We start from the raw sequence: 27,455 nt of genomic DNA, 5'->3' as shown, positions 1-27,455 counted from the left end.
AGTCTTTTAATGTAGAAACTGCTAAATCTTGTGTTATTCTCATTGTGGCTTCATGATATTTGAATTGTTTCTTTCTTTGACCTGGAAGCTGTGGAATTTAGCCACAATATTCCTGAAAGTTTTCATTTTGGGGACTCTTTCAGGAGGTGATTGGTAAATTCTTTCAATTTATATTTTATCCTCTATTTCTGGAATTTAAGGACAGTTTTCTGCAATAATTTCTTGACAGACACTAGGCTCTTTTTTTTTCGTGGCATTCAAGAAATCTCATTTTTACTGGTTTTCCAGGTTTGTGGTTTTTTATTAAACTGGGTTTGTAGGAGCAGGGTCACTATATTTATCAGGTATTGCTTTATTACTAAAAACGGGTAGGAATAATAATTGTGTCTTAATTGGTTGCCATGTAGTACAAATTATGTAATTTAAAAATGAGCCAGTAAAACTATAGAAATTTAAGCTATGCGTGTCTTACCTTTTATTTCCAAATTCATGGCGAGAGAGAGAGAGAGTATAGTTTAGTAGACAGAGGTAGGATGAGTATAATGGAGGTTTGAGACCATGGGGGAAGTTACTTAACCATTGTGTCTCAATTTCCTTGTACTTCCTGCTTCATAGGGTTGTTAGAACAAATTAAGTCCTTTAAAAATAGGTGCTTTGGACCCATATGTACAAAAAGATTCTAGCAGCTCTTTTTGTGATGGCAAAGAATTGGAAATTGAGAGGGTGCCCATCAATTGGGGAATGGCTGAACAAGTTGTGGTATGTGAGTGTAATGAAATACTATTGTGCTGTAAGAAATGATGAGCATGCAGACTTCAGAAAAACCTGGTCTGATGCTGAGTGAAGTGAGCAGAATCAGGAGAATGTTGTACATAGTACCAGCCACGTTGTGTGATGACTACTATTGATAGACTTAGCCCTTCTCAGCAATGCAAGGATATATGACATCTCCAAAGGCCTCATGATGGAAAATGCTATCCACATCCTAAGAGAGAATTGTGGAGTATGAATGCAGATCGAAGCATACTATTTGCTATTTTTTTCCTTCTGTTGTGTTTTGTTTCCTCTTTCTGTGGTTCCTCCTATTGGTTCTAATGCTTACTTACAACATCACTAATGTGAAAATATGTTTAATAGGAATGTATTTGCATAGCCTATATCAGATTGTCTAGGGACGGAGGACAGAAAAATTTAAAACTCAAAAGCTTATGGAAGTGATTGTTGATGAATCAAAATAAATTAATAAAAAAGTATACAAAAGTAGGTGCTTTGAAAAGTTAACTTTTTAATAATGTCTTACACTTTTATAGCATAGCAAGATTTACAATGTGCTTCATTTATTTTCTTAATTTATTTCTCACAATAATCCTGTAAGGTCAGTGCTGTTATTATCTCCATTTCACTGATGAGGAAATGGAGGCTCTGACAGGCTGTTACTTGCCCAGTATCACAAAACTAATAAGTGTCCTAGGCAGGATTAAAAATCCCAGATCTTGATTATTCTATTTCCAACATCGTACCCACTATATACCATGCTACTTACTGTGCTATTGCTTTTTAAAAAATTTCTGATAATTTTCCATGTCACTCCCCATCCTCTATCCAGAAAGCTGTCCCTTTTAAGTTGAAATTAAAAAAAGGAAGAAAAAAACAGTTCAAAATTAACCAACACATTAAGTGACTGACAGTATTTGCAGTGATTCATACCCATAGTTCACCTCTGTAAAGAAGGGTGAAAGATTGCCATTGCTTTCTATATTATTAGATAAAGTTGTACTAAATCAAACTTGGGTTTGTTTTATTTTTTTAGTTTGTTTGACTGTCTTTATGCAAAATGATATTGGATAAGAAGCATGCTCAAAATAATTTTGTTACGTTTAACTAAATTCATATGTGAGATTTAACTGCAAGTTTATTGAAATGTTGCGCTAGATTACAACAGCTGATGAACTGTACTAAATAATAAGCAAACTCCAATTTATATTAAGGATATTTTATTAAAAATTAAGGATATTTCATTACTCATTACTTTTGCATATGAGTAAACCTTGCCTATGTTAGATCTTCATAGTTTTTCTTTGATTTTAGAATGATTTTTTCCCCATATAGATAGCAAACCAGTTCTCATATCTATTTGTTTTTATGATAATATTAGGCATAAATATATCTCTGCATTTTTTCTAAGAGGTTATGGAAATTACCACTGCAAAATCAAAGAAGGCAAAAGTACAGTGTTGTATAGAACATGTCACAAAAGTAGGATGAGGGTTACTATAGTACTTTGACCAATAGTAACCTCAATACCAACTTTCAAAGTCGAGTGTTTTGTGCTGATACCCTCTAGTGGTCATAATGACTATACTTTTAAAATACTGTAATAAGATAAAGATGTGATCTCCCTTTAACAAACTTGAAGGTGCATGAGGAGCTCTGTAAATTTAAAACGGAAATCTTTTGTTGCAGTATAGAGAATGTGCACTTTTTGCTCACTGCAGATGTGAAGAAGGGTTGTTTTCCAAGGGTTGCTTGTCTCAGTATGTGTTTAGAATAAAATACTGCTGTTGTGCCTCTCCTCCTCCCACCCCCAAGATTTGGTTGATTTGAAGCAAATGGGTTCTGTAACCTCTTAGAAAAACTCCTTGGTCTTTCAAACTATCATCGTTTTCTCCCTTAAATATTCAAAAAATTATCATTGTAGAAGAATTGGAATTTTTCTCCTGGACACTAGAGAGCAGGGTTAGGTCCAAAGGGTGACAGTACTTATTCTAGTGATTCATTGAATCTGTGATTTCATGAACTTAGGTTACTCTTCTTGTAGTATAGTTTGCAGCCCATTCATGCTTTTTTACTGGGAATGATTCTTCTCCCTGTCTTTCTTAGGGATTGAGGCCTTTCCTCGGAGTTTCTTAATATTATCTGGGTAACACTGGCACATAGACTGATCATCTATTCCTAAATGACTAATCTACCTCCTTTTCTGATCATATATTTCATTATTTTTTTTAGCCTATTTCTTTTATGTAATTCCTCTTTCACAAACAGGAGCCATCGGGACCTTACTTGAAGGTTTTTTTTTTACTTGCTTGAAGGTTTTTTATTTTATTTTTTGAAGCAACAGAACCTATTAGAACCTACACTTGACTGGCACAGCCTTCAAGAACTCAGGGTCACTTTCATACTTGCAGTAGGCATCTCCCATGAATAGGAATTTTGTGGAATTGTGGAGGGGAAGAACATAATTACTTGAGAGGAAGATGGAGGAGATAATTTTTTCCATACTGCTGGGAGATCTTTGAGCACAGAGTTAGTGACTGATGATCATATGGGTATGAGTATTTATTGAATGGGTATGGATTACTTTAGATGGCACCTAAGATTCCTTCCGATGGTAAATCAGACCAGGATTAAAGTATATTCCTAAATGATCAATACAGCATTTTCAAAGTGTCAAATTGTAAGAATACATTTATTTTTAGTATTTTATTTTTCCCCAGTTACATGTAAAAACAATTTTAATATTTGTTTTTTTAAAACTTTGAGTTCCAAATTCTCTCTTCCTCCCTCCTACCCCCACCCCCCTATTGAGAAGGCAAACAATTCATAGGTTATACATGTATAGTCATGCAAAACATTTCCATATTAGTCATATTGTGAAAGAAAACAGAGCAAAAAAAAAAACCACCCCAATAAAAATAAAGTAAAAAAAGTATGTTTCAATCTATTCCTACACCATCAGTTCTTTTCCTGGGAACAGATAGTTTTTTCATCATCAGTCCTTCAAAGTTGTCTTGGATCATTGTATTGCTGAGAATAGCTAAGTCATTCCCAGCTCGTCATCTTACAATATTGCTGTTACTTTGTACACAGTACATTTCACTTTGCATCAGCTGTCATGTAAGTCTTTTCAGGTTTTTCTGAGAGCATCTTGCTCATCATTTCTTACATCACAATAGTATTCCATCATAATCACATACCACAATTTGTTCAGCATTCCCCAACTGATGAGCATCCCCTCAGTTTCCAATTTTTTGCTACCACAAAAGAGCTGCTATAAATATTGTTGTACACATAGGCCCCTTTCCCTTTTGTTTTTTTATCTCATGGGATACAGACTTAGTAGTGGTATTACTAGGTCAAAGGGTATACATGTTTTATAGTCCTTTGGACATAGTTCCAGATTGCTCTCCAGAATATTTGAATCATTCCACAACTCTACCAACAGTGCATTAAAGTCTCACTTTTCCCATATTGCCTCCACCATTTGTCATTTTCCTTTTCTGTGTTATTAGCCAATCTAATAGATATAGGGTAGTAGCACCTCATTGTTTTAATTTGCATTTCTCCACTCAGTAGTGAGTTAGAGCATTTTTTCATATGGCTATAGATAGCTTTGATTACTTCATTTGAAAACTTCATATCTTTTGATTATTTGTCAATTGGAGAATGGCTCTTATTTTTATAAATTTGACTCAGTTCTCTATATATTTGAGAAATGAGGCCTTTGTCAGAGAAACTTGCTTCAAAATTTTTTTCACAGTTACTATTGCTAACTGTATTTCCCTCTTCTCTTCTCTCTCCTTTCATTCTGTCCCTCCTCAAAAGTGTTTTGCTTCTTCTACAAAATCTGCCCTCCCTTCTATCACCACCACCCACTCCCTACTCCCATGCCACTTTATTTATCTTATCCCTTCCCCTCCCTACTTTTCTGTAGGGTTGGGAGAGATTTCTGTACCCAATTGAGTGTGCATGTTATTCCTTCTTTGAGCCAGTTCTGATGAGAGTAAGGTTCACTCATTCTCCCTTACCTCCTCCCTCTTCCACCTCCACTGTAAAAGCTTTTTCTTGCCTCTTTTTTTGTGAGATAATTTATCCCATTCTTCCTCTCCCTTTCGCTTTCTCTCACTACATTCCTCTCTTACCCCTTGCTTTTATTTTTTTTTAGATAGCATCCCTTCATATTCAGCTTCCAAATTAACCTTATTTTCAATTCAGTTTTCAAATTCATAAGTCCTTTATGATTTCCCTTTCCTGTTTATCTTTTTATGCTTCTTTTGAGTTTTATATTTGAAAGTCACATTTTCTATTCAGCTCTTTTCATCAAGAATGCTTTATTTCATTAAATGTACTTTTTTTCCCCGAAGGATTATACTCAGTTTTGCTGGGTAGGTGATTCTTGGTTGTAATCCTAGCTCCTTTGCTTTCTGGAATTTCACATTCCAAGCCTTCTGATCCCGTAATGTAGAAGCTGAAAAATCTTGTGTTATCCTGACTGTGGCTCCACGATACTTGACTTATTTCTTTCTGGCTATTTGCAATATTCTCTCCTTGACCTGGGAGCTCTGGAATTTGGCTGTAATATTTCTGGGAATTTTCATTTTGGAATCTCTCTCTGGAGGTGAACAGTGGATTTTTTCAATTTCTATTTTACCCTTTCATTCTAGAATATTAGGGCAGTTTTCCTTGATAATTTCTTGAAAGATGATGCCCAAGCTCTTTTTCTGATCATGGCTTTTTTTTTCTTTTCTTTTTTTCTTTTATTTTATTTTTGGTATTACTTTATTTTTAGTTTTCAACATTCACTTCCACAAGATTTTGAGTTCCAAATTTTCTCCCTATCTCATCCCTTCCCCCACCCCAAGATGGCATGCATTCTGTATATCCCTTCCCCTAATCTGCCCTCCCTTCTGTCTCCCCTCTCTTATTCCCTTCCCCTTCTATTTTCCTGTAGGGCAGGATAGATTTCTATACCCCAGTTGCATGTGAAAACAAGTTCTAACATTTGTTCTTAAAACTTTGAGTTCCAAATTTTCTCCCTTCCTCCCTCCCCACCCACCCTCATTGAGAAGGTAAGCAGCTTGATACGGGTTATACATGCATAGTCGTGCAAAACACTTCCATAGTAGTCATGTTGTGGAAAACTAATTATATGATATTCCGGAGGGCAAAGGAGATAGAATTACAACCAAGAATCACCTACCCAGCAAAACTGAGTGTAATCCTTCAGGGGGAAAAAGTATATTTAATGAAGTAAAGGATTTTCAAGCAAAATCCAATGAGAATAAGATTCACTCATTCCCTCTCACCTTCCCCCACTTCCCTTCCACTGTAAAAGCCTTTTCTTCTCATTCTACCTCTTCATTTCTCCTTCTGCGAGTATAATCCTCTCACTCTTTAATTTTATTTTTTAGATATCACTCCTTCATTTTCAACTCACCCTGTGCCATCTATCTATCTAACCTATCTATCTGTCTATCTGTCTAATTCCCCCTCCAACCCTAATACTGACAAAGATCTCATGAGTTACAAATATCATTTTTCCATGTAGCAATGTAAACAGTTCAATCTTAATAAGTCCCTTATGATTTCCCTTTCCTGTTTACCTTTTCATGCTTCTCTTGAGTCTTGTATTTGAAAGTCAAATGTTCTATTCAGCTCTGATCTTTTCATCAAGAATCCTTGAAAGTTCTGTATTTCACTGAATGTTCATTTTTTCCCCTGAAGGATTATACTCATTTTTGCTGGGTAGGTGATTCTTGGTTTTAATCCTATCTCCTTTGACCTCTGGAATATTCCAAGCCCTCCAGTTCCTTAATGTAGAAGTTGCTAAATCTTGTGTTATCCTGATTGTGTTTCCACAATACTTGAATTCTTTCTTTCAGGCTGCTTGCAATATTTTCTCCTTGTTCTGGGAACTCCGGAATTTGGCTATAATATTCCTAGGAGTTTTCCTTTGGGAATCTCTTTCAGGAGGTGATTGGTGGATATTTTTCCATTTCTAGTTTACCCTTTGGTTTTAAAATATCAGGGCAGTTTTTCTTGATAATTTCTTGAAAGATGATGTCTAGGCTCTTTTTTTGATCATGGCTTTCAGATGGCCCAGTAATTTTTAAATCATCTTTCCTGGCTCTATTTTCCAGGTCAGGTGTTTTTCCAATGAGATAATTCACTTTTTCTTCTACTTTTTTCCGTTCTTTTGGTTTTGTTTTATTCTTGACTTCTCATAAAGTCATTAGTTTCCATTTGCTCCATTTTAATTTTTAAGGAACAAGTTTGCTTCAGTGACCTTTTGTGCCTTTTTTCCATTTGGCAATTCTGCTTTCTCTTCACTGGCCTATTTTACCATTTGGCTTAGTCTGGTTTTTAAGGTGTTGTTTGAGAGAGAGAGAGAGAGAGAGAGAGAGAGAGAGAGACTGTCTGTCTGTCTGTCTCCTTTACCAAGCTGTTTGACCCTCTTTTCATGGTTTGGTTTGGTTTGGTTTGCATCACCCTCATTTTTCTTCCCAATTTTTCATCTGCTTATCGCACTTGATTTTTAAAATCCTTTTTGAGCTCTTCCATGGCCTGAGACCAATTCATATTGGAGGCTTGGAGACTTTGTAAGTAGCCATTTTGACTTTGTTGTCTTCTTCTGAGTTTGTGTTTTGATCTTGCTTGTCACCATACTAACTTTCTTTGGTCAGAATATTTTTTTTCTAATGTATGCTCGTTTTCCCAGCCTATTTCTTGACTTTTAACTCTGTGCTAAAGTAGGGGTCTGCTTCGAGGGTAGAAGGTGTACTGTCCCAAGCTTCAGGGGGTTTGTGCAGCTATTTTCAGAAATACTTCTTTGGAACTGTGAGTTTTCAGTTCTTCCAAGTTGATGTGGTCTAAGAGGTATGTTTACTAACTCTCCTGGCCTGTGCTCTGGTCTGTGAGTGATCACAAGCACTCTTTTCTGCCCTGGAACTGTGACAAGGGTCCCCACAGTGCTGCAAGCTCTGGTGTACTAGTGCTCCTCCTTGCCCTGGGACTGCCACCCAGAACTGCAACCCTGATCTGAGTATGGGCAAAGCAACATAGTCCTGCCCTCAGTTCAAGCAAAGAGACCCCTGTAATTTTCTTCTGGCTAGTTGTTCGACCCTCTTACCATCTGTGGGCTGAGAGCTTCAGAAGCAGCTGCTGGGGCTGCTGATGTAATAGCTCCCAAGGCCTGCTCCTGATTTGCTGCACCTGGGGCTCTGCTGGCAAGGCCTGCCCTGGACTATGCTCCATTCTCACCCAGGTGTGACAGACCTTTCCTGATGACCTTCTAAATTGTCTTTGGCTGTCAGATTATTTCACCTCATTCTTTTGTGGGTCCTCCTGCTCCAGGAATTGTTTTATGGCATTGTTTAAAGGTATCCGGAGGGTTTTTGGGGGTGAGGTCAGTGAGTCACTGCCTTTTCTCCACCATCTTGGCTCTTCCCCCCAAGAGAATATTTTAAAGCTATGTAAGTGCTGACTGCTTGTCCATGGTGGTAGGCATGCCTCTAATGCCAGCACTGAACATTTAACAAACGAAGAAGTTTACTTGGTTCCAACACAGTAAGAATATGCAGTAAATCATTAGGTATGGTGACTCATATGTGCTCGGGCACCCACTAAGTCTGACAGGCCCAGACTACATGTGCCAGAGAATTTTATGCCTCTTAACTCGGAAACTGTGTAGGTAAGCTGGAGCCAATTAGGTAGCATCAGGGGGAAAGATAGGATTTTAAGGGAAAAAGGGCTGGGTGGGGAGTGGTGGGCATAGGAACTTGTAACTAAAGAAAGTTGCCTCATCACATTCACAATCCACAAACATTAAAAATTTCTACCATAACTGAAAGATATGCAAGGCCTAATTGTCTTCAGATCATGCTGCACATTTAAAAAAAAAATAGGGTGGGGGGGGCAAATATCAGGATAGGGTTTGATTTGGGGAGAAAAGTTATTCATATCCAAGTCTTATAAATGAAGAGGATGAAACATACTGGTAACACTGAGTTCAAAATAGTATGTATCTATAAAATAATATATATAAAATAATGAAATTAAGATGGGATAGTAACTTCTGAAGGCAATTACAGAATTTTTTTTACTTTATTGGAAAATATTTCATTGTTCTAGTAAGCCATCACTTAGAATGTTGTAATGTTAAGTTTTTAAAAATTATTGTTTGTTTTTCTTATTCAGAAGTATTTATTGCAAAGAAATGTGATCAGAAGTAAGCATTAACTTTTAAAGAAAAGTCATGAAGCTGTTTAATTCTATGAATGATTTTCAGTCAACATTGATTTCTTGTTTCAAGACTTTTTGTCATCAGACTTAATTCTGGCCTGTTCAGTTAAAGATTTATAGTCAGAAAAAAGTAAATGTAAATCATTTGAATTATTTTCTATGTGAAAATCCTGAGAGTCATGGTTTCTGGGTAATTAATAATCAATTTATTAATTAGGCTATTGGGCAGTCAATAAATTGATGGTAAATTGTTTCTCTGGGTAACCAAAGACCCCAAGGGAGACCTTGAGACACCCTAAAATCCTTTCTGAAAGGGAACTCTAGTGGCAAGTGAAACTCAACCCTGATTGATGGACATCTATTGAGAAGATGGGCTAAAAGTTTTCAGCTCCTCCTGCTGAGAATATGGCTTGATCTCGAGACTCGGCAGCCTCGTGCATTCTGAACAGGGGAAGGCATTTCCGTCTGGACCACTCTGCCTGGTTTTCTCCTTCATGAGCTGGGTCACCCTAAACTCTAATGCAGGGAACCAAGGACTGGGATTTCTTTCCCAGGGGTAAGACCCAGACTGTATTCTGTGTGTATACTCTAAACAGAAATTAGGTCTCCTAGTTGGGTGGGATCCAGTCCAAAATTGTTGAGCATGTGCCTTCAGGGCCAGGAGCAATCTCATCAATCAGCCTTGCTTGCCCTTCAGAGATTGACTGACTTTATCTGGGGTTAGGCTTTTACTCAAAATGGAAGGGAAAGGGTTGATCACAAATTAATAACTATTAATACATTAATATGACATTAATTTCTCTCACTACCTTTCTAGTCTTATATTTTACTTTCTTCCATGTACTCTGTGATCTCGTTACACTGGCCTTCCCTGAACATGACAGGCATGCCTGGAATTCTCTTCCTCCTCACTTCTGCCTCCTGGTGGCTTTCAAATTCTACTGTAAGAGGCCTTTTGTTTCCCACTCCCACTGCCCCAAAACTACTGACTTCCTATTGATTTAGTCTTCCATTTATACTGTACATCTTATATGAACAATTTTTTGCAGGTTGTCTTCTCCATTAGAATGTGTGATCTCCTGAAGGGCAGAACTATGTTTCTGTCCTTTTGTACTTAGCACAGCATCTAGCACAAAGGAGGCCCTTAATAAATTATATTTATTACTGATTGATTGATGGTACCTATGGGTACTTATATACACTCCTTCCAAACTAATGAGAAGTATTAAAGTAATAGTCCTGTGTATTTTGTGGTTTAACCAAATTGGTACTTGAGGCTTAATTTCTACCGAGAAAACTAATTCTATATAACTTTCAGGATGTTTATTATTAGAGTATTGTTTATGTGGAATTGAGCCAAAATCAAATAATAATTTTTTTTTATCTGTTCAGAATTAAAAGACTTTTCTTTATCTTCTAAAAGCTTATACTGTGGAAACTTATCCAACCTTTTAAGAACAAGATTTTACAGACTTTCAGGGAATTAAACACTACTGTATTCATCAGTAAATTTAAACTGCCATAGTGACCACTGAGCATACCAGCCAGTTAGGGAAAATTAGTGACTCTCCATATAGGTGCTAATAGTTGTTTATTGGTGGTACTCTGAAAATGAGAAAATGCTATAGCTTTCAAGGTATTTTGTCATACCTGTTCAGTAAATGTTCATTTGATTAAGGTCAAATCCCTACTCTAAAGGCATATTTTGGCAAGGGACTGACTGGGGGTTTTCAAATTTTATTTTTGTGGCCATGTCAGAATTCTTTTTAATCATTCAGATGATATTACCATAGTGCAAAATATATTTTGTGTAACAATTTGATACCAAAATAGTTTGTTTTGGTTTGCTTTACTTCGCTTGTCTGTAAAAGCATTGCTTTACTATGAGGTATAGAGTAAAGACAAACAGAAAAGGATTTGACTCCATCTAGTGTTAACTAGGTATAAAGTTATATTTTAATTTATAGAAGTAAAAATCAAATTGTAATGCCTTTATAGATGAGGAAGTAACATAGTTTTATTAAATATAGCCATTCAATTTTTAACGTTAATTTCTTGGTGAATTACTAGAGCAATGTTTTTGTATGGTGTAGACTTCAGTATATCTCAGTATTTTTGCTGAATTTCTTTACTTTTCAATAACATTGCTTCCATTTTGCTCTCCCACTTTTAAAATTTGTTTTGAGCTGTTGACATTCTAGTGATATCTTTAAGCACTTTGTAAATTAACAAATATTGAAGTGCCTTAGATGAAAAATAACAGCCTATTTTAATTATAGTTATGTAGACTGTAAATATCAGTATACTAGAAAGCAGTGTGATTTCAGGGAGAAGAGTGATACAGATATAGTCTGAAAGGAAAATTTGTGGAGGGAGAAAAACATTTGGGTAGGAGAGAAAATGAAATGAGAAGGAAGCTCAACTTAAGTTGAACCTTCAAGGAAGGAGAATGATTTTAACAGTGAGAGATAAATAACTGGGGAATGCATTCTTGCATGGAAATTGACCTAGATAGAATCAGGAGAACTGCAGGATAGAGAATGGAACCCATGTTGTAAACAGTTCATTGTTCAGTCGTGTCTGACACTATGGGACCTATGGACCATATTGCCCATGGTGTTTTCTTGGCAAAGATGCCAGAGTGGTTTACCATTTTCTTCAGCAATGGTAAGTGACTTGTCCAGTGTCACACAGCAATTAAGTGTCTGAGTCTGAATTTGAACTCAGGCTTTTCTGACTCCAGGCTCAGCTCTCCCTCCACTGAGCCACCCAGCTGTCTCTGTTGTAAATAGTACATTTTTGTTAAAGTGGAGAGTTTGTGAAGAGAAATAATGCAAAATAAACCTGGAAAAGTATGTTATAACAAGATTATAGAAGACCATCTTGGGGTGGGAGGAGGGATGAGATGGGGAGAAAATTTGGAACTCAGAATCTTATGGAAGTGAAAGTTGAAAACTAAAAATAAATAATTGTATCTTTTTTAAAAATATTCATTATTTTATTTGAAATTATTTTATCTGTGCTATACAAATGAACTTTTCCTACCACAAAGTAGAACTGGCATAAATCTCTTCTTTCTGATCTTATCCTCTTACTTAGCAGCAACGCTAATTTATTCTTTCAGCTAGTATTGAGTACTCATTGGGGAGAGGAGTATGGAGTAGAAAAGGCTATAGTATTAGTAAAGGTGGTTGAGATAGGAGTGAGTATTGAATGTTTGTGGGGTATGGGAAACTACCTAACAAAAAAAATTGTGTTTTTATTTATGTTTATATATTCTTATTAGGGCTTCACAGCAACTCTGCAAGGAAAATAATTTGTAGATTATTATCCCCATTTTACATTTGAGAAAATTTAGGCTCACAGAAGCTGTGACTCTACCATGACTTGCTTTTGGAAAACTAACACTGAACAAACAACCCTATATCACTTAGACTCTCTGTTAGTCACTCTTGCCAGGTGTTCATAGTTATAAAGGTAGTAGTAATAAATGTCAGAAATGGGCTTCAAACACACATCTCAGATCCTGACTCTTAAGTCAGTACTCTACTAGGCCATGCTGGCTCAGAACAGAAGGTCTTTTAAAATTTTGCTTTGAAAAAAGTTGTCCTCATAGAAACCTTTTTTTTTTTTCTGAATCAGCATACTTTTATATAGCTTTTGCCTTTCCTATATATTCTATTAAAGTAGTATGACTAAAAGATTCTATGATTCTTTCCCCCATGCTACAAATTTAATGAGGTACTGTTTAAAGTCTGACTAGATCTTAACTCTTGCTTATTCCTTTCAATCTAGGCATTTAGATTCCTTGATAATTCATCTCTTTGGCAAATCATTTAATTTCTCTGCCTTGGTTTCTTCACCTATCACATGGGAAGGAGGGGTTGAGTTAGATTATCTCCTCCAGCTCCAAGAGTCTGTGATTGGTGAGTAAAATATTTTGACCCAGAAGCCTGACGCCTTTATGTCATGAACACTTTCTTTACAGAAAGAACTGGTAGATAACAAATAATGTACACCAAATAATATCTCAAACAATGAAATAGGTTTAAAATTAGGAAGCATTTTCTTTACCTCCACCTCTTCTCCACCTCCAACCCCCAGTTTAAAAAACAAACAAAAACTTTTGAAACAGGTATGCATAGCCAAGAAAAATTACCACATTGGCTGTGTCTAAAAATGTTATCTTCATTCTGCATATTGACTCCATTGCCAGTATTTTGGGTGTTGGGTAACCTATTTCATCATTGGCCCTCCAAAATTAGGGTTAGTTACTGCCTTGATAAAAGTTTTTAAGTCTTTTCAGAGTTACGGTGTTGTACTGCTGTTTCTGTTAATCTCACTGTATATCACTTCATACAAGTCTTTTCTGAAATTGATTATAGTTTAACAGACAGGAATAGTCTTGTTACTGATATACAAATTATCCCTGAGTCCCATCTGTACAGTCAGAAACAATGGCCTGTCAGGGCAGAGATCAGAATTAGTGTTTAAAAAAAAGACAAGGAGAAAAATAAATTAGAAAAAAAAACCACATGGTGTACAATTAAAACAATTTAATCCTGAACTGAACAACTAATTAGCAGTGGAAAATGAGAAATATAGAACAGAAATTACACCAACACTGATTATGATAATTTTTACCAATGTTTACTTGATGTTAAAGAGGCAGTTAGGTGGCATAGTGGAAAGAGCGCTAGATAGGAGGCCAGGAAGACGAAGTTCTAATCCTGCCTTAGACGCCTACCACTATGTCTAAGCTAACTGTTCACCTCAGGGCATCTTCTTTAACTTCTTTCTGCCTCAGTTTCCTTATCTGTAAAATAGGAGTAACAATAACAGAGGAGATGACGTATAAAGAACTGTATTAATAAAAGCCATTATTATGCAAATCTGTTAGTACTATAAGCTCAGAAAAGCCCAGAAAGTACCATAGTCACTAAACATTTGACTGACTTGGAAAGAGATAATAGCCAAAGGCAACTCACTAGTTTAGAAAATAAATTCATTTGCAAAAATTATGGAAGACGATGGTCAGTTTTAAGTATTATCATTCCATAAAGCATAAAGAGGCAATAGAGAGTAAAACCAGTTTGAGGAATCTTGGCTGAAGAGATCTAACTTAAGTCATATCATCTTAAGAACATTTAAGGATGAAAATGAAAGGATAAGCAATAGAAGAAAACTATCTGTAAAGATGACCAAGAGAAACGATTTTTCACCATGAAGGCTAGTAGAATCCTGTATATCCACTCTAACATCTCAGTCCTGGATGTAGAAATGCAATGAAACAGAACAAAGATGAGAAAAATAGCCACACTGGAGCAAGTGTATCTAAAAGTTAGTGCTTGAGGCTACTTGAGGGACTGAGGAGAGTTATTGGGAGAAGAAGATAACAAAAACATGCCAAAAAACATCTCAAAGCTTAATACCAATAAAGGTGAGAGTTTCCAGATCAGTCCACATGCTTACTCTCTCATCTATGTGTTTGAATGATCTGTAAATTAATTGAGCATTCCCAATGAGGGTTAAGTGGGAAAAAAGTTTTTTGCAAGCAGTATTCATGGACCACATTTTTACCGTTTTACTGTAGAAAGAGAGATATGGAGATTATAAGATCCCATTGTAATTATTTTTGATTTTATGGGGAAAATGTTGTCTTAAAGGCTCTTTTCCAGTATATTATCTTCCATCCATATATAAAAATCTTATATGCCCAAAACAAATTTTATGTTCACCAAGGCATTTGTCACTATGACAGAAGAAATAAACACAGAGATATGCTGGTCACATGGCAGAGGTGAGTCATAGGAATAATGTTCCATTGGTATATACCCTTGCCATGTCAGGAGAAACTGAGAAAGACCTCTGTGATGTTAAGTGGACCCTTTGTGGTGAACTTACAGGGCGACATGGAAAAGAATCACAGGTAGTGATCTGAATCATTAGGAGGTACTCTCAAAATGATGAGGAGATCCACTTGAGTATTGTTTCTTACTAATTTCCTTGTCCATTTTCTGATTATTCCTTTAGACTCATTTCTGGGAAGTTAATAATGAAGAAAAAACCATAGATCTCTTCTTAGAGATGTTTTTTTCCTTGTTCTTAATCATATCAGTGTTCTTTCCTAGTAATAGTATTTGTGTGTGTAGTGTGAATGTGCACATGTACCATATTCCCCAAATTGCTAGTCTGTTCACTAATGTATTGTTGGTGGAGTTGTGAACTGATCCAACCATTCTGGAGAGCAATTTGGAACTATACCCAAAGGGCCATAAAACAGTGCATACTCTTTGATCTAGCATACCACTACTAGTTCTATATCCCAAAGAGATCATAAAATAAGGGGAAAGGACCTACTTGTACAAAATATTTATAGCAGGTCTTTTTTGGTGGCAAAGAATTGGAAATTGAAGAGATGTCCCATCAGTTGGGGGATGAATGAACAAGTTGTAGTATATGAATGTAATGGAATACCATTTGCTATAAGAAATGGCAAGCAGACAGATTTCAGAAAAACCTGGAAAGACTTACATGAACTGATGCTGAATGAAGTGAGCAGAACCAGGAAAATATTGTGCAATATCAGCAACATTGTGTGGTGATCAACTATGAATGACTCAGCTCTTCTTAGCAACACAATGATCCAAGGCAATTCCAAACGACTCATAACAGAAAATGCTGTCCACATCCAGAGAAAGAACTATGTAGTCTGAATGTACATCAAAGCATACCGTGTTTACTTTTTGTTTTTTGTTTTTCTTGTGGTTTTTCCCTTTTATTTTGATTCTTCTTTCACAATGTGACTGATGTGGAAATATGTTTAACATAATCACACATGTATTACCTATATCAGATTGCTTGCTGTCTTGGGCAGGAGGGAAGAAAGAGAGGGAGAAAAATTTGGAATTCAGAATCTAAGTTAAAAAATGAATGTTGATAACTATCTTCACATGTAATTGGAAAAAAAAAATATTGCTAGTCTGCCAAAACTTTAAACTGATGTGAATTTGAAGAGAAAATTAGTGATCAGAAAGAAGTAACTTAAAGGACTTTTGAAATTTTGAAAAACTAACCATGGAAGATAAATTGAATGGCAAATATATTTTATGCTCAAATTGGTCATTTAAATTTACCCTTTGAGGTAATAAAATTGCCTTTTGCAGTTACTACTACCTCTTAGCTTGGGTATCAGCCTACAAGGCATTTCCGAAATGATGTAGAAGATGGTAGTAGCTTAAGTTTCACTTGGAATTGGCTGTACATAAAGAAGAGCTTTTATTGTCTGCAATTAATCTATGCTTAATACTAACTGGAAGTTTCACATTAATTATGGGAATATTGATTACATTGTATACTTCATAGTATAAATTAAGAAAATTTAAAATAGGAGCTCCTCTTGATGGGATTAACCTGTTCTATGTAGGTTTGCCTTATACATTATAAATCCCTCTTTTAATTATTAAAAAAACTTTCCAAAATGTATTGCATCTTTCTCTGTTTTAAATGAAGCATCTTGAACATAAAGTAATCTTGCCTTTTACATGTTATTTATAACATTTATTGTGCCATACTGCAGATACAGCTACCACAGTACTGAATTTTGACCTGTTCTTTCTTGAGAAAATTATTGTCAGTGTCCATTTATGGTAAACTGTCTTAATGATGAGGGTTCTAGAGTGTTGGATGAACATTACTAGTCAGCAAAAAGTGACTAGTGATCACTTTTGTAAGCAGTAAAAAGTGGCTGATTTTTTCCAACATCAGTTATTCACTTAAAGAAAGTCTTTTTATGTAAGTAGTTCTCATTCTTCCAAATTCTTCTTCTTACCTGTCACTGTCAGAGTCCTTTGATTTGTCTGAAACATTCAAAGCTTTGTTTATATTTTACTAATATGGGAGGCCATAAGTATCCCCTTGTCAACTTAAACTTATTCTCTTGTACTAAGGCAGCATTTAATCTTCGTTTCTTTAAAATTGGGGAAAGCCCTAAATAGTTCCAGCATTGGAGATCTGGTTTTTCTCATGAAATTTCTTTAGTATTAACATTTTCAACTCCTCCTACCACCCTGGGTCCTTAAAACCTTCACTTGACTTTACCATTCCCTAAAACTGTTATCTTTTCTCTTGCCTTCTTCCACAGCCTAAGTCCTAGAAAAAGCTAGCTGTATTCATTGTCTTTCTAGGAGCAGCTAGGTTGTACAGTGGATAGAGTATCAGGCTGGGAGTCAAGAACGCTCACCTTCCTGAGTTCAGACTAACCTCAGACACTTAATAGCTGTGTGACCCTGAGTAAGTCACTTAACACTGTTGGCTTCAGTTTCCCCATATGTAAAATGAGCTGGAGAAGGAAATGGCAGATCACTAAAGTATCTTTGCCAAAACCCCAAAATAGGATCATGAAGAGGCGGACATGACTGAAAATGGTTAAACAGCAATGTTCATTGTCTCCACTTTGTCACTTCCCCTTCACTTCTCAACCTTTCTAATCTGGTTGCGTGCACATTATTTGAAGAAAACTAATCTTTCAAGTTCAATGATTTTTATTGCTAAATCCAGGGACCTTTTCTCAGTCTTCTTAGCTTCTCTGTAGGTTTGACATGTTGACCACACCCACCTTCTGGATTCTTTGTTCACCCTGAGTTTTCCTGACTCTTCTGTCATGGTTTTCTTCCTACCCATCTGACCAATCTTCAGCTTCCTTTGAGGAATTCTCCATTCAAACATGTATCGCACGCAGTGTGTGGATGTAGTCCAGAACTATGTTCTGGGTCTTCTCAGTTTTTCTCTCTCTATTCTCTTCATTGTTCTCTTCATTTTACACCAGCTGCTCTACTTGGTTTCAACCTTATCATCATCTTAGGTTTTGTTGTTTTGTTGGGTTTTTTTGTTTGTTTTTGTTTTTGTTTTTGTTTTGTTTGGTTGGTTTTTTGTTTGTTTGGTTTTGTTTTTTGCTTTTTAGTGAGTCAGTTGGGGTTAGGTGACTTGTCCAGGGATAACATTTTGGCTGCTCCTTAAGAACATCTTGTCTGTCCCCAGGAACACTGATTTTTTTGTTTGTTGGTTGGTTGGTTTTGGTGAGGCAATTGGGGTTAAGTCACTTGCCCAGGGTCACACAGCTAGTAAGTACAAATGTCTGAGGGCAGATTTGAACTCAAGGTCCTCCTGACTCCAAGGCTGGAGCTCTGTCTACTGTGCCACCCAGCTGCCCCATCATCATCTTTGTTAAGGAATTATTTTTATCAGAAAAGCCATAAAATTGCCCCTGTTGTGGAGATGCAACTTGTAAGTATTTATCAGTTAAGGAAAAGAACCAGTTACAGACTCAGTATTAATCAACAGGTATTAAGTGCCCACTAGGTACCAGTCACTACTAGGCATTGGGGATAGAAATAGAAAGAATGCAACAGTCTCTGTATTGTCAGTGAGTTTGCAGTATAGTATTGGAGACAAGTATGTATGAAAATATGTACTGCATAAATACAGAGTTAATAGATATACAAGGTAGTTTGTGAGGGAGAATACTAGCATTTGAGGTGGATCAGGAAAGGCTTCACGCAAAAGCCTGGCTGGCATCTTAAAGGAAGAGAGAAACTCTCAAAGGCTGGAGTGTTTAGGGGAGTCAGTCACTGGCTTGTGGAATGGGAATAGCAAGTGCAAAGGCGTTGGAGAGGTTTGTAGCGTCTGGGAAAACGGAAAGCCAGTTTGGATGGATCATAGAGGTTGGAGGGGGCAGGGGAGGGTGATGTTCAGTGAGGCTGGAAAGATAAGCTAGGGCTAGTTTGTGTAGGGCTTTAAAAGATAAACAGAGGAGCTTATATTTAATCCTAGAAACAATAAGAAGCCACTGGAGTTGATTGACCAGAGGAGTGGCATTGTCAAATCAGCCTTAAAGAAAATTACTTTGGCAGCTGAGTACTGGATGGACTGGCATGTGAAGAGAGACTTTGCAATAAGTTAGGCAAAAGGTTGAGAGCCTGAAGTAAAGAGGTAACTATGTAACTCTGTGAGAAGGAAGGAGTTAGATATAATAGATGTTTGTAGAGGTAGAAATGGCAAGATTTGGCAACTGGTTGGATTTGTGGGGTGAGAGAATGAGGACTCTAAAATGATGCTGGTATTAGAAACCCAATACCTGGGAAGGATATGGCTTTTACAGAAATAGGGATGTTTGGAAGAAGGCAGGAATTATGGGAGGTGGGGGGAGCTAATGAGTTCAGTTTTAGAAATGCTGAATTTAAGAAGTCTCCAGGACTTCTAGTTTGAAATGTCCATTTGGCAATCGGTGATGTAGGACAGAATCTTATGCAAAAGCCTGAGGCTGGGTATATAGATCTGGGAGTCATCTACATAAAAATGATACTTGAACCCTCGAGAGATAATGTAGTTATTGTAGGAGAGGAAGAGAGAAGTACTTGGGGAGGAGAGAGGGAGGGAACAGCTAACCAAAACAGAGCAAGAAGCATGATGGGGATGATGAGCCCAGGAAGGAGGCTGAGAAGCAGTTAGACAAGTGGGAGGCAAACTGGGAAAGAAGAGTGTCACAGAAATCCAGGAAGGAAAGATCATCCTGGAGGATAAGGGTGGTCATACACTAACAAATGCAGCAAATAGGATTGAGAGAGGACCATCAGATTTTATGATTAATAGATAACTGAAATTTTTGAGAGACTAGTTTCCGTCAGGTGACGAGATTGAAATCCAAATTGCAAAGAGTCGAGGAAAGGATGTAGAGGAAGCAAGAGTAGATAACTTTTTCAAGGAGTTTGGCAGATAATGAGTTTAGTAAAGGGTTGTTTTTTTTTCTTTTTTAGGATGAAGGAGATAGAGATCAAAGACTCTGGAAAGTATGGTTGAGGATACAGTTGCTGGAAGATGGGATCAGGTGCACACTTTGGGGTTAGCTTTGGTAAAGAGTAGGATAACGTCTTTGTCAGAGCTTGGGGAAAGGGAGGAAAGAGTGGGAGATAAGTCCAGGGTATTTGAGACAATGAAAATGGGAGAAGAGGGAACTCACATTAAATAGTATCAGTAAGGTCAAAGTCTAGGTAGGATAACTCTGCTTTCTGAGAGATGAGAAAGACTGTATATCAGCCACTTGGTCTTTTAGTAGTGTTAACTTTTTTTTTTTTTAGGCAATTGGGGTTAAGTGACTTGCCTAGGGTCACACAGCTAGTAAGTGTCAAGTGTTTGGTCTGAGGTTGGGTTTGAACTCAGGTCCTCTTGACTTGAGGGCTGGTGCGCTATCCACTGTGCCACCTAGCTGCGCCAGTAGTATAACTCTTGAAGACATGGATATAGGACACCTGTGGGCAGGAGAGGAGTCCTTTCCTCAGTAGATCTCAGTTTCTTCCCTCCCATCCCCATGAAGTGGTAAACTCCTTCAGAGTAGGCTGTTTCTAAATCCTCATGCGCAAAACAATACCCTACATGCAGCAGGTGCTTAATGATATACTTTTTTGAATTACAATAAAACACAATCCACATGGCTTTGACCAAAGCCATTCTGTAATAGTTTTTGTCCACTTCTTATGATTAAACCTTACCTTGTGTAGGGAGACAGTAGCTGAGTTTAGTCAAATCTCTGAGACCAGCTTTGCACTAGCACCAGCACCAGCACCAAATGAATCTTTCCCAATTGTAGTGACCTCCTTCTTCCCTCATTCCCAGGTGAAGGTGCTTCTTGCTCCTAAAGTGCTTCTTATTCCTCCTGCAAACAGCCAAGACAAACATAGAAGCCTTCCCTAGGAAAATATTCCACAAGCCCCTCCTCTGCAGCTGACAAAAAGAAGCTAACACAATAGGATTTTACAACTCACATAATAAGGGCCTATCATAATATACTTCATATGGTAGATAGCTTAGTAACAATCTTTATTAAAGCATTGCTGTGCTAGACCCTGTGCAGTGTGCTTAGGATACAAAGACAAAAGTGGAAACATCCCCTACCCCCAAGAAAATGGCATTCTAACAAGAAAGAACGCAAACATACACAAGATTTAAATGAAGTAGATACAGGGTAACCTTGAGAGGGAAGGTGGGAGGCACTAGCTGGAAGGGCCTCATGAAGAAGGTGCTGTTTGAGCTGTCTTGAAGGAAATCAGGAATTTGAACATTCCATGTATTAGTAGCAAATGAAAATGAAGTTTTGGAGTGTGGAATGAAGTAGTTTAGCGATCAGGTTAAAATGAACTTTTAAGTGTGAAACAGAGGAGTTTATATTTGATGCTAGAGGAAAGTTATAAGGAACCACTACATTTTATTGAAGAAGTGACATGATCACACAGCATTAAGAAAATTGCTTTGGTTGGTATGTGCACAATAGATTGGAGCTGACTAAGGTCTGAGACAGGGAAGCTGTTGCATATCTTGCTTAAAGCATTTCAGGTAGTGTGGTGATGTGGAACTGGAGCTTAGGAGAGAGACTGAGGATGCATATATATATGTCTGAGATAATTGGGACCTGATGAGATCACCAAGTAAAAGAGGGCCCAGGACAAAGTCTTGGAGGACACCCACAGTTAGGTGTGACGTGAATGAAGCTCCAGTAAAAGAGTCTGAAGGAGAATCAGGCAGAGGTAGGAGATAAAAGAGCAACAGTACGAAAATCTCAGAAAAGAGAATTACCAGAAGAGGGTAGGGGGCCACATGCTGCAGAGGTTTTTAGAAGGGGTTATTAGATTTGGTAATTAAGAGATCTTTGGGAACTTCGGAGAGAATGGTTTCACTTGAATGATGATATCAAGAGAATATAAATGAGTAGAAGCAGAGGAAATAAAGGTGCCAAGTGTAGTAATTTTTTAAAAAGGAGTTTAAGAAGAGGAGGAGAGATAACAGGGTAAGGAAAAGGAACAAACATTTATTAAGTGCCTACTGTGTGCCAGGCACTGTACTTAGCACTTTACAGATCTCTCATTTGATGCTATATAAGGTGATCACTTGTGGGGTTAGTAGTATCTAATAAGATTTTTTTAAGGATGTGGGAAACTTGGTTTATGTTTGTACTCAGCAGAAAGGGGCCCCATAGATTGGGTAATGTGGATGAGACTGAGGGAAATTTTCTGGAAATGATGGGAGGGAATAGGATCAAAAGTATAAGGAAAGCTTCTATTGCATTGAGTGTGCCCTTTGAGAAGACATGGACTGAAGTTGTGCAGGGAAGGCAGGCAAGGATGGACTGTGACTTACATTGATGGAGGAAACAACCAAATTGATAAGATCACAAATCTGTTTAAGTATGGAGTATTTGAATAATAAAAGTGAAATAAGATTCTTTAACATTATTGTTAAATTATCCATCATGTATTTTGAAATTTTAAAAAAAGTTTCAGAGTTTTTGTTCCACTTTTGAACATTAGAACAAGCAATGTCCTACCTTCTTTTCCTAAAAGCATTCAGAGGTATTAGATGTTGTTAAGATTGCAGCAATAGCTTAAGTTGTTTAGCCACTGCTTGAAATTGTTTGACCAATACACTAAAGTTTTTATTTTAAGGAAAATTAGTTTCCTTCTTTGAGTTTGTTTGTATTAGAAAAATTATCTGTAATTTCTTCTTTTTAGACTGAATCTGGTTATGGATCAGAATCAAGCTTGCGCCGACATGGCTCAATGGTATCACTTGTGTCTGGAGCAAGTGGTTATTCAGCAACATCCACCTCATCATTCAAGGTTAGTTATTACAAATGATTCAAAAGAATGCAACATAAATGAAAAATAAAGCTTAACCTTAAAAATAGAGACATTCATTTCTGTCTAATTCATGTCAGGATGAGGGGTGAAGGGGACCAACACAGTTATGCTATTTAGCTTCTAAATAATTTGAGAATATTAAATTTTATGTTGTGGGTATGAAGCATGTAATAGTTGAAAAAAAGGAATCTTATTGATATGACATTGTTTTTCAAGCTAAATGAGTCAGAATTCTGCCACAAAAATTCCAAAATATTATTCTTCCTTCTTTCTCCTCTCCTACCTAAAAAAAGAAAAGAAATCCACATACACAGTAGATAAAAATGAGGTAATTTTGTTTCTTTGCATCATTTTAATGGAATTTTTTCTTGTTGCATTATTTTGTAAAAATATTTTAAGACATGAAAAGGCTCAAATACCAGAAGAATGCAGACTATAATTTCTAATGATAGTTAACCTGTTTTCAGGTATAATATTCGTGCAGCATTTTAAAAGCAGTTTTGTAAATAGTTCTCAAAAGGTCACACACTCATTATCTTAAGATGAATTTCTTGTTCATATCATCAGTACTTGGTACCAGAGCCAACCCTTAATTGCTGGAGAATAGAGTTGGTGGTATGAAGGGTAATGCTAATGTCTTAACAATATAAATTTCAAATGAATTATGAATTTTATAAGAAGTATATGTTTGTGGCTTAAAAATAATTGTAGGAGAACTGGCAGAAGTTGTTTAAGTGTCTGGATTTGACGAAGTTGAGTAAATCATAAATGAAATTCTTTTAGCAGTAGTAGCTTCTGTGAATATTTATAAATGATATTTGTTTTCTCTGTCTCTCTAATTTGGAGAAAGCGAGCCAACCAAACAGGGTAATTCATCTTTTTATATTCAGTGACTGAAAAAAGAGAACCATATAAACCATTATTTCTCATGCTGACTTGGGAAAAATCCTGTTATAAAAAACAGTGACATCACATTTTATAATGGAAACAATTGAAATCTATTTTTGGTAAGGGTGCCTATTTTCAGGATTGTAGCGTAAGAGATATAAGGGGCCTTGGAATTAAAGTGTTCCAACCCCCTGATGTTTTACTTGAAGCATCCAGGGCCCAGAGAGGTTAAGAGACTCCTGTCCCAGCATCACAAAGCTAATAACTCAACCTGTCAAAGCATCTCCCAAATATCCACAATTAACCTACTGAAATCAAGGATAATTTGCTTTCCTCTAATTTCACATTAAGAAATAACCAAGTTGACTGTTGGAACCGTGAAGTTAACCTGGAAAATAATCAAGTAATTTACTTACTTACAACATATAATAATATCGGATGCCATATGAATAAAGAATTCTTATTCATCTGGGTTGTAAAGAATATTCTAGTGTGGAAGAATTAATTTCTTAGGAAAAAAATATGGTCATACTGTGTCTAGTGGTTTGTCATCACTTTTACTTCTCGAGCCCACTGGTGCCATTGGCCATTCCTGCCTTTTCTGTGGTAGAAGAAAGAATCCACCCTGCAGAACTCAGAATGACTTAGAATACTACAAATTCACATTATCTATATTGTATCGTATTCTTATTTATTTTGTTAAATATTTCCCAATTACATTTTTATCTGGTACCATGGGTGTTGTAGGTTTGATGCCTCTAATCTACATGCACAGTAGGTTTTTCCCCTAAGCTAGTGCCATGGCCAGGAGCTGACTTTGGAGTCAGAGGACTGAACCTGAATGTCAACTCAGCCCTGTGTGGCCTTGGAAACATCACTTCATCTCTCTGGGCCTTAGTTTCATTATATTGAAATGAAGACTTGATGACCATTTGAGTTTGCAGTTCAAGATCTTCGATCCTTACTTTTTGATCACTTAATAGGCGCTTAGCGCTGTGCTATTGAAAATACCAAGAAAATATATTTCATGGTCCATAGCTTTGAGGAATGCTAATAACATGACAAAGATATTTTCTCTTTTGTATGTCCTCTCTAGATTTCTACCTAGATTGTTTTTGTTATAACTTTTTATCATTTGCCATGTTACATCCAATGAGTACAGTTTTTAAAAGTATACTTTTAGTTTCATTTCAGTCTCCATACTTTTTCTATATAAAAAAGGATTGTGAAAGTCAAAGCAACATTTACCCTTCCCTTTTAAAATTGGGAACTTCACTGTTTATATGCTCCAGGTGATCAAACTTCAAATATCGATCAGTCAATTTCAAGTGTGTTTTTTTCTAGAATAAGGGGAAGGGGGGTAAGGGAGAATTTGGGTGAATGTTGATACTGTGAAAGAAAATGAGAAATAATGCTTTTTTTTTAAAAAAAGGGTAGAAGAATCAGAAAAGAAAGGGAGGAAGTATCCAGGAGGAAGGGATGATCAATAGTGACACATAGTGCAGAGTACAATAAGGATCAAGAATTCTCATTCTCATTCAAAGGTCTTGGAAGTTAGTGAATCAGAAATCATTGTTGTCTTTGGAGAGAACAATTTCATTGAGTTAGTGAGGTCAGAAGGCAGATTAAAAGGGAGGTAAGGGAAATGAAGTTGGAATAGAATTTTTTTCTAGGAGTTTTGCCATGAAGGGGGGAGGCGGCATATGGGGAACTAAGTTGAAAGAAAGGGAGACACAAGTAAAGGTTTATTTTTTTTTCCTCTTTTTTCCCTTTTTCTTTAAAAAAAATTTTTTTTTAAATTTTTTGCTAGGACAGATCTTGGCATGTTAGGCAGCTGGGAAGGAACCAAGTAGATAGAAATTGAAGGTGAGAGGGGATGATTATTAGGCAATCTCTAGGAAGAAACTGGAATCCAGGGCACAATTCCAAGGGTCACCCCTGATAAGAAGACACCTTTTTCATAGGAAAACAGCACACCAAGAGGTAGGGTCATAAAAAGTGGCTAGAATAAGCATGACTGCTACACTTGGATTATTTTCTTCTCTTTCCCTTCCCCTTTGTCTTTTTTTTTTTTTCCAGAAAGGCCACAGTTTGCGTGAGAAATTGGCTGAAATGGAAACCTTTAGAGACATCCTATGTAGACAAGTTGATACTCTACAGAAGTACTTTGATGCCTGTGCAGATGCAGTCTCCAAGGATGAACTTCAGAGGGATAAAGGTTAATTAGACAATTGCTGACCCCTATTTCTGCTTATAGCATGCATTGATTAAAAACCAGTTGCCCTAAAGAAAAGGGAATTTTCATTTCTAAGGTAATTGTCAAAATCAGGAGCTGTAGCCACATTTATACCATAATTCCAAATAAAACTATTTTTAGTAGCATCCATATTGTAAATGTACTTTTATGACATTTCATGATTCATTTCAGAGAAGTTGTTACATGACAAAATTTTTAATTTACTCAATTTCATAAAAATTTAGTGTTTAGACTTTTGGTAATAGTATGCTTCATTGGTTTTTAATTATATTCTCATGAAGGTCTAGAATTATCAAAAGCATTGTAAGTGTTTACTCTAGATACAGGTTAAAGAATCTTTTTCAACATCATGGGCCTTTGAGCCTTGGAAAAAAGTTAACTGTGTGCTGCCCAAATGAAAAGCAGCTTGGTATTTATCTTTTTCTTTTAAGGAAATAGAAATTTATCTACCTGTCAAATTATCTACCTTGTTAATAGGTTTCGTTCTGACAAACTGACAACTGTTAATTAAAATTAATTTGGAATTCATAGCTCTGTGATGTACTAAATAATAGTTAATTTAACTATATATGTGGCTTTCCTGACATTTCTTTTCCTGTTCTTATGAAATTCTTTGCTATATAGTCTAATTTTTAAAGGCTTTAGTTTTCTCTGAATTAGCTATCCTTGAAATAAGTCATTTGATAGGCTTAAAAATTATATGTCTATTCAGTTTTTCTCATGAGGGAAATGATGTCTTTAAGACAAATGGCCTTTCATTTCACCTCCATAAAAGGGAAAATGTTTTTTTCTCAGACATATCCTTTCCTTCTTCCTACTCTCTGCTCAAGTGGGCATTTTACAAAGTGAGCCAGAAGACTAGAATTTCGTTATAATAACTTAAAAATAATAATTTCTAAAAGATTAATAGTAAGCATTGAGATAGGAGGAACAAGTGATTCCATAGGTTCCATAGAGATTCCATAAATGACCATGTTATATAAATAGAATTGAAAAATGCTAGTTGACATAACATTTAAAAACATAACTATATCCATTTCACCATCATATAATCCAAATAACAGTGCTAGTAAATTTTATGTTTAAATGCCATTTTAAATAGTGAGAAGTATCTCAGTTTTTGCAGGCAGTTAGGTGGCACAGTGGGTAGAGTGCCAGGCTTGAAGTCACGAAAACTCATCTTTGTGAGTACAAATATGGCCTCAGACACTTACTGACTGTATGATTATGGGCAAGTCACTTAAACATGTTTGTCTCAGTTTTCTCATTTGTAAGATGAGCTGGCAAAGGAAATGGTATACCATCTCAGTATCTTTACCAAGAAAACCACAAATGGGGTCCTAAAGAGTCTGATGTGACTGAAAAATGATGAACATCTCAAGTTTTAGAAAGACTACATAAGTGAAATTAATTAGCCAGTTAGATCTTATTTATACGGCATAAACTAGCTATTCTTTTTAAATATTTTTATATTTTTTCCAATCACACATAAAAATAATTTTTAACATTTGCTTTTAAAAATTGTGAGTTCCACATTCTCTCTCTCCTTTGCCCTCCTTGAGAAGACAAGCAATTTGATATAGATTATACATCTGGAAACATAT

At 36.3% G+C, this 27,455-nt stretch overlaps 1 protein-coding gene across 2 annotated transcripts in view; it reads left to right on the top strand.

Moving 5' to 3' along the window:
- COL4A3BP (collagen type IV alpha 3 binding protein) overlaps positions 1-27,455 on the top strand; it is a 160,863-nt gene that overhangs the window by 55,090 nt on the left and 78,318 nt on the right. For both annotated transcript variants that reach the window (XM_027863358.1, XM_027863357.1), the window contains exons 4-5: positions 22,578-22,685; positions 25,674-25,812. In XM_027863358.1, coding sequence (XP_027719159.1) covers positions 22,578-22,685; positions 25,674-25,812 — 247 coding nt within the window. The remainder of the gene's footprint in view (positions 1-22,577; positions 22,686-25,673; positions 25,813-27,455) is intronic.

Source organism: Vombatus ursinus, unplaced genomic scaffold (genome assembly GCF_900497805.2).
Source record: "Vombatus ursinus unplaced genomic scaffold, bare-nosed wombat genome assembly UNPS02014772.1, whole genome shotgun sequence".
In the NCBI taxonomy this organism is placed as follows: Eukaryota; Metazoa; Chordata; class Mammalia; order Diprotodontia; family Vombatidae; genus Vombatus; species Vombatus ursinus.
This window is presented reverse-complemented; position numbering and strand designations above follow the sequence as displayed.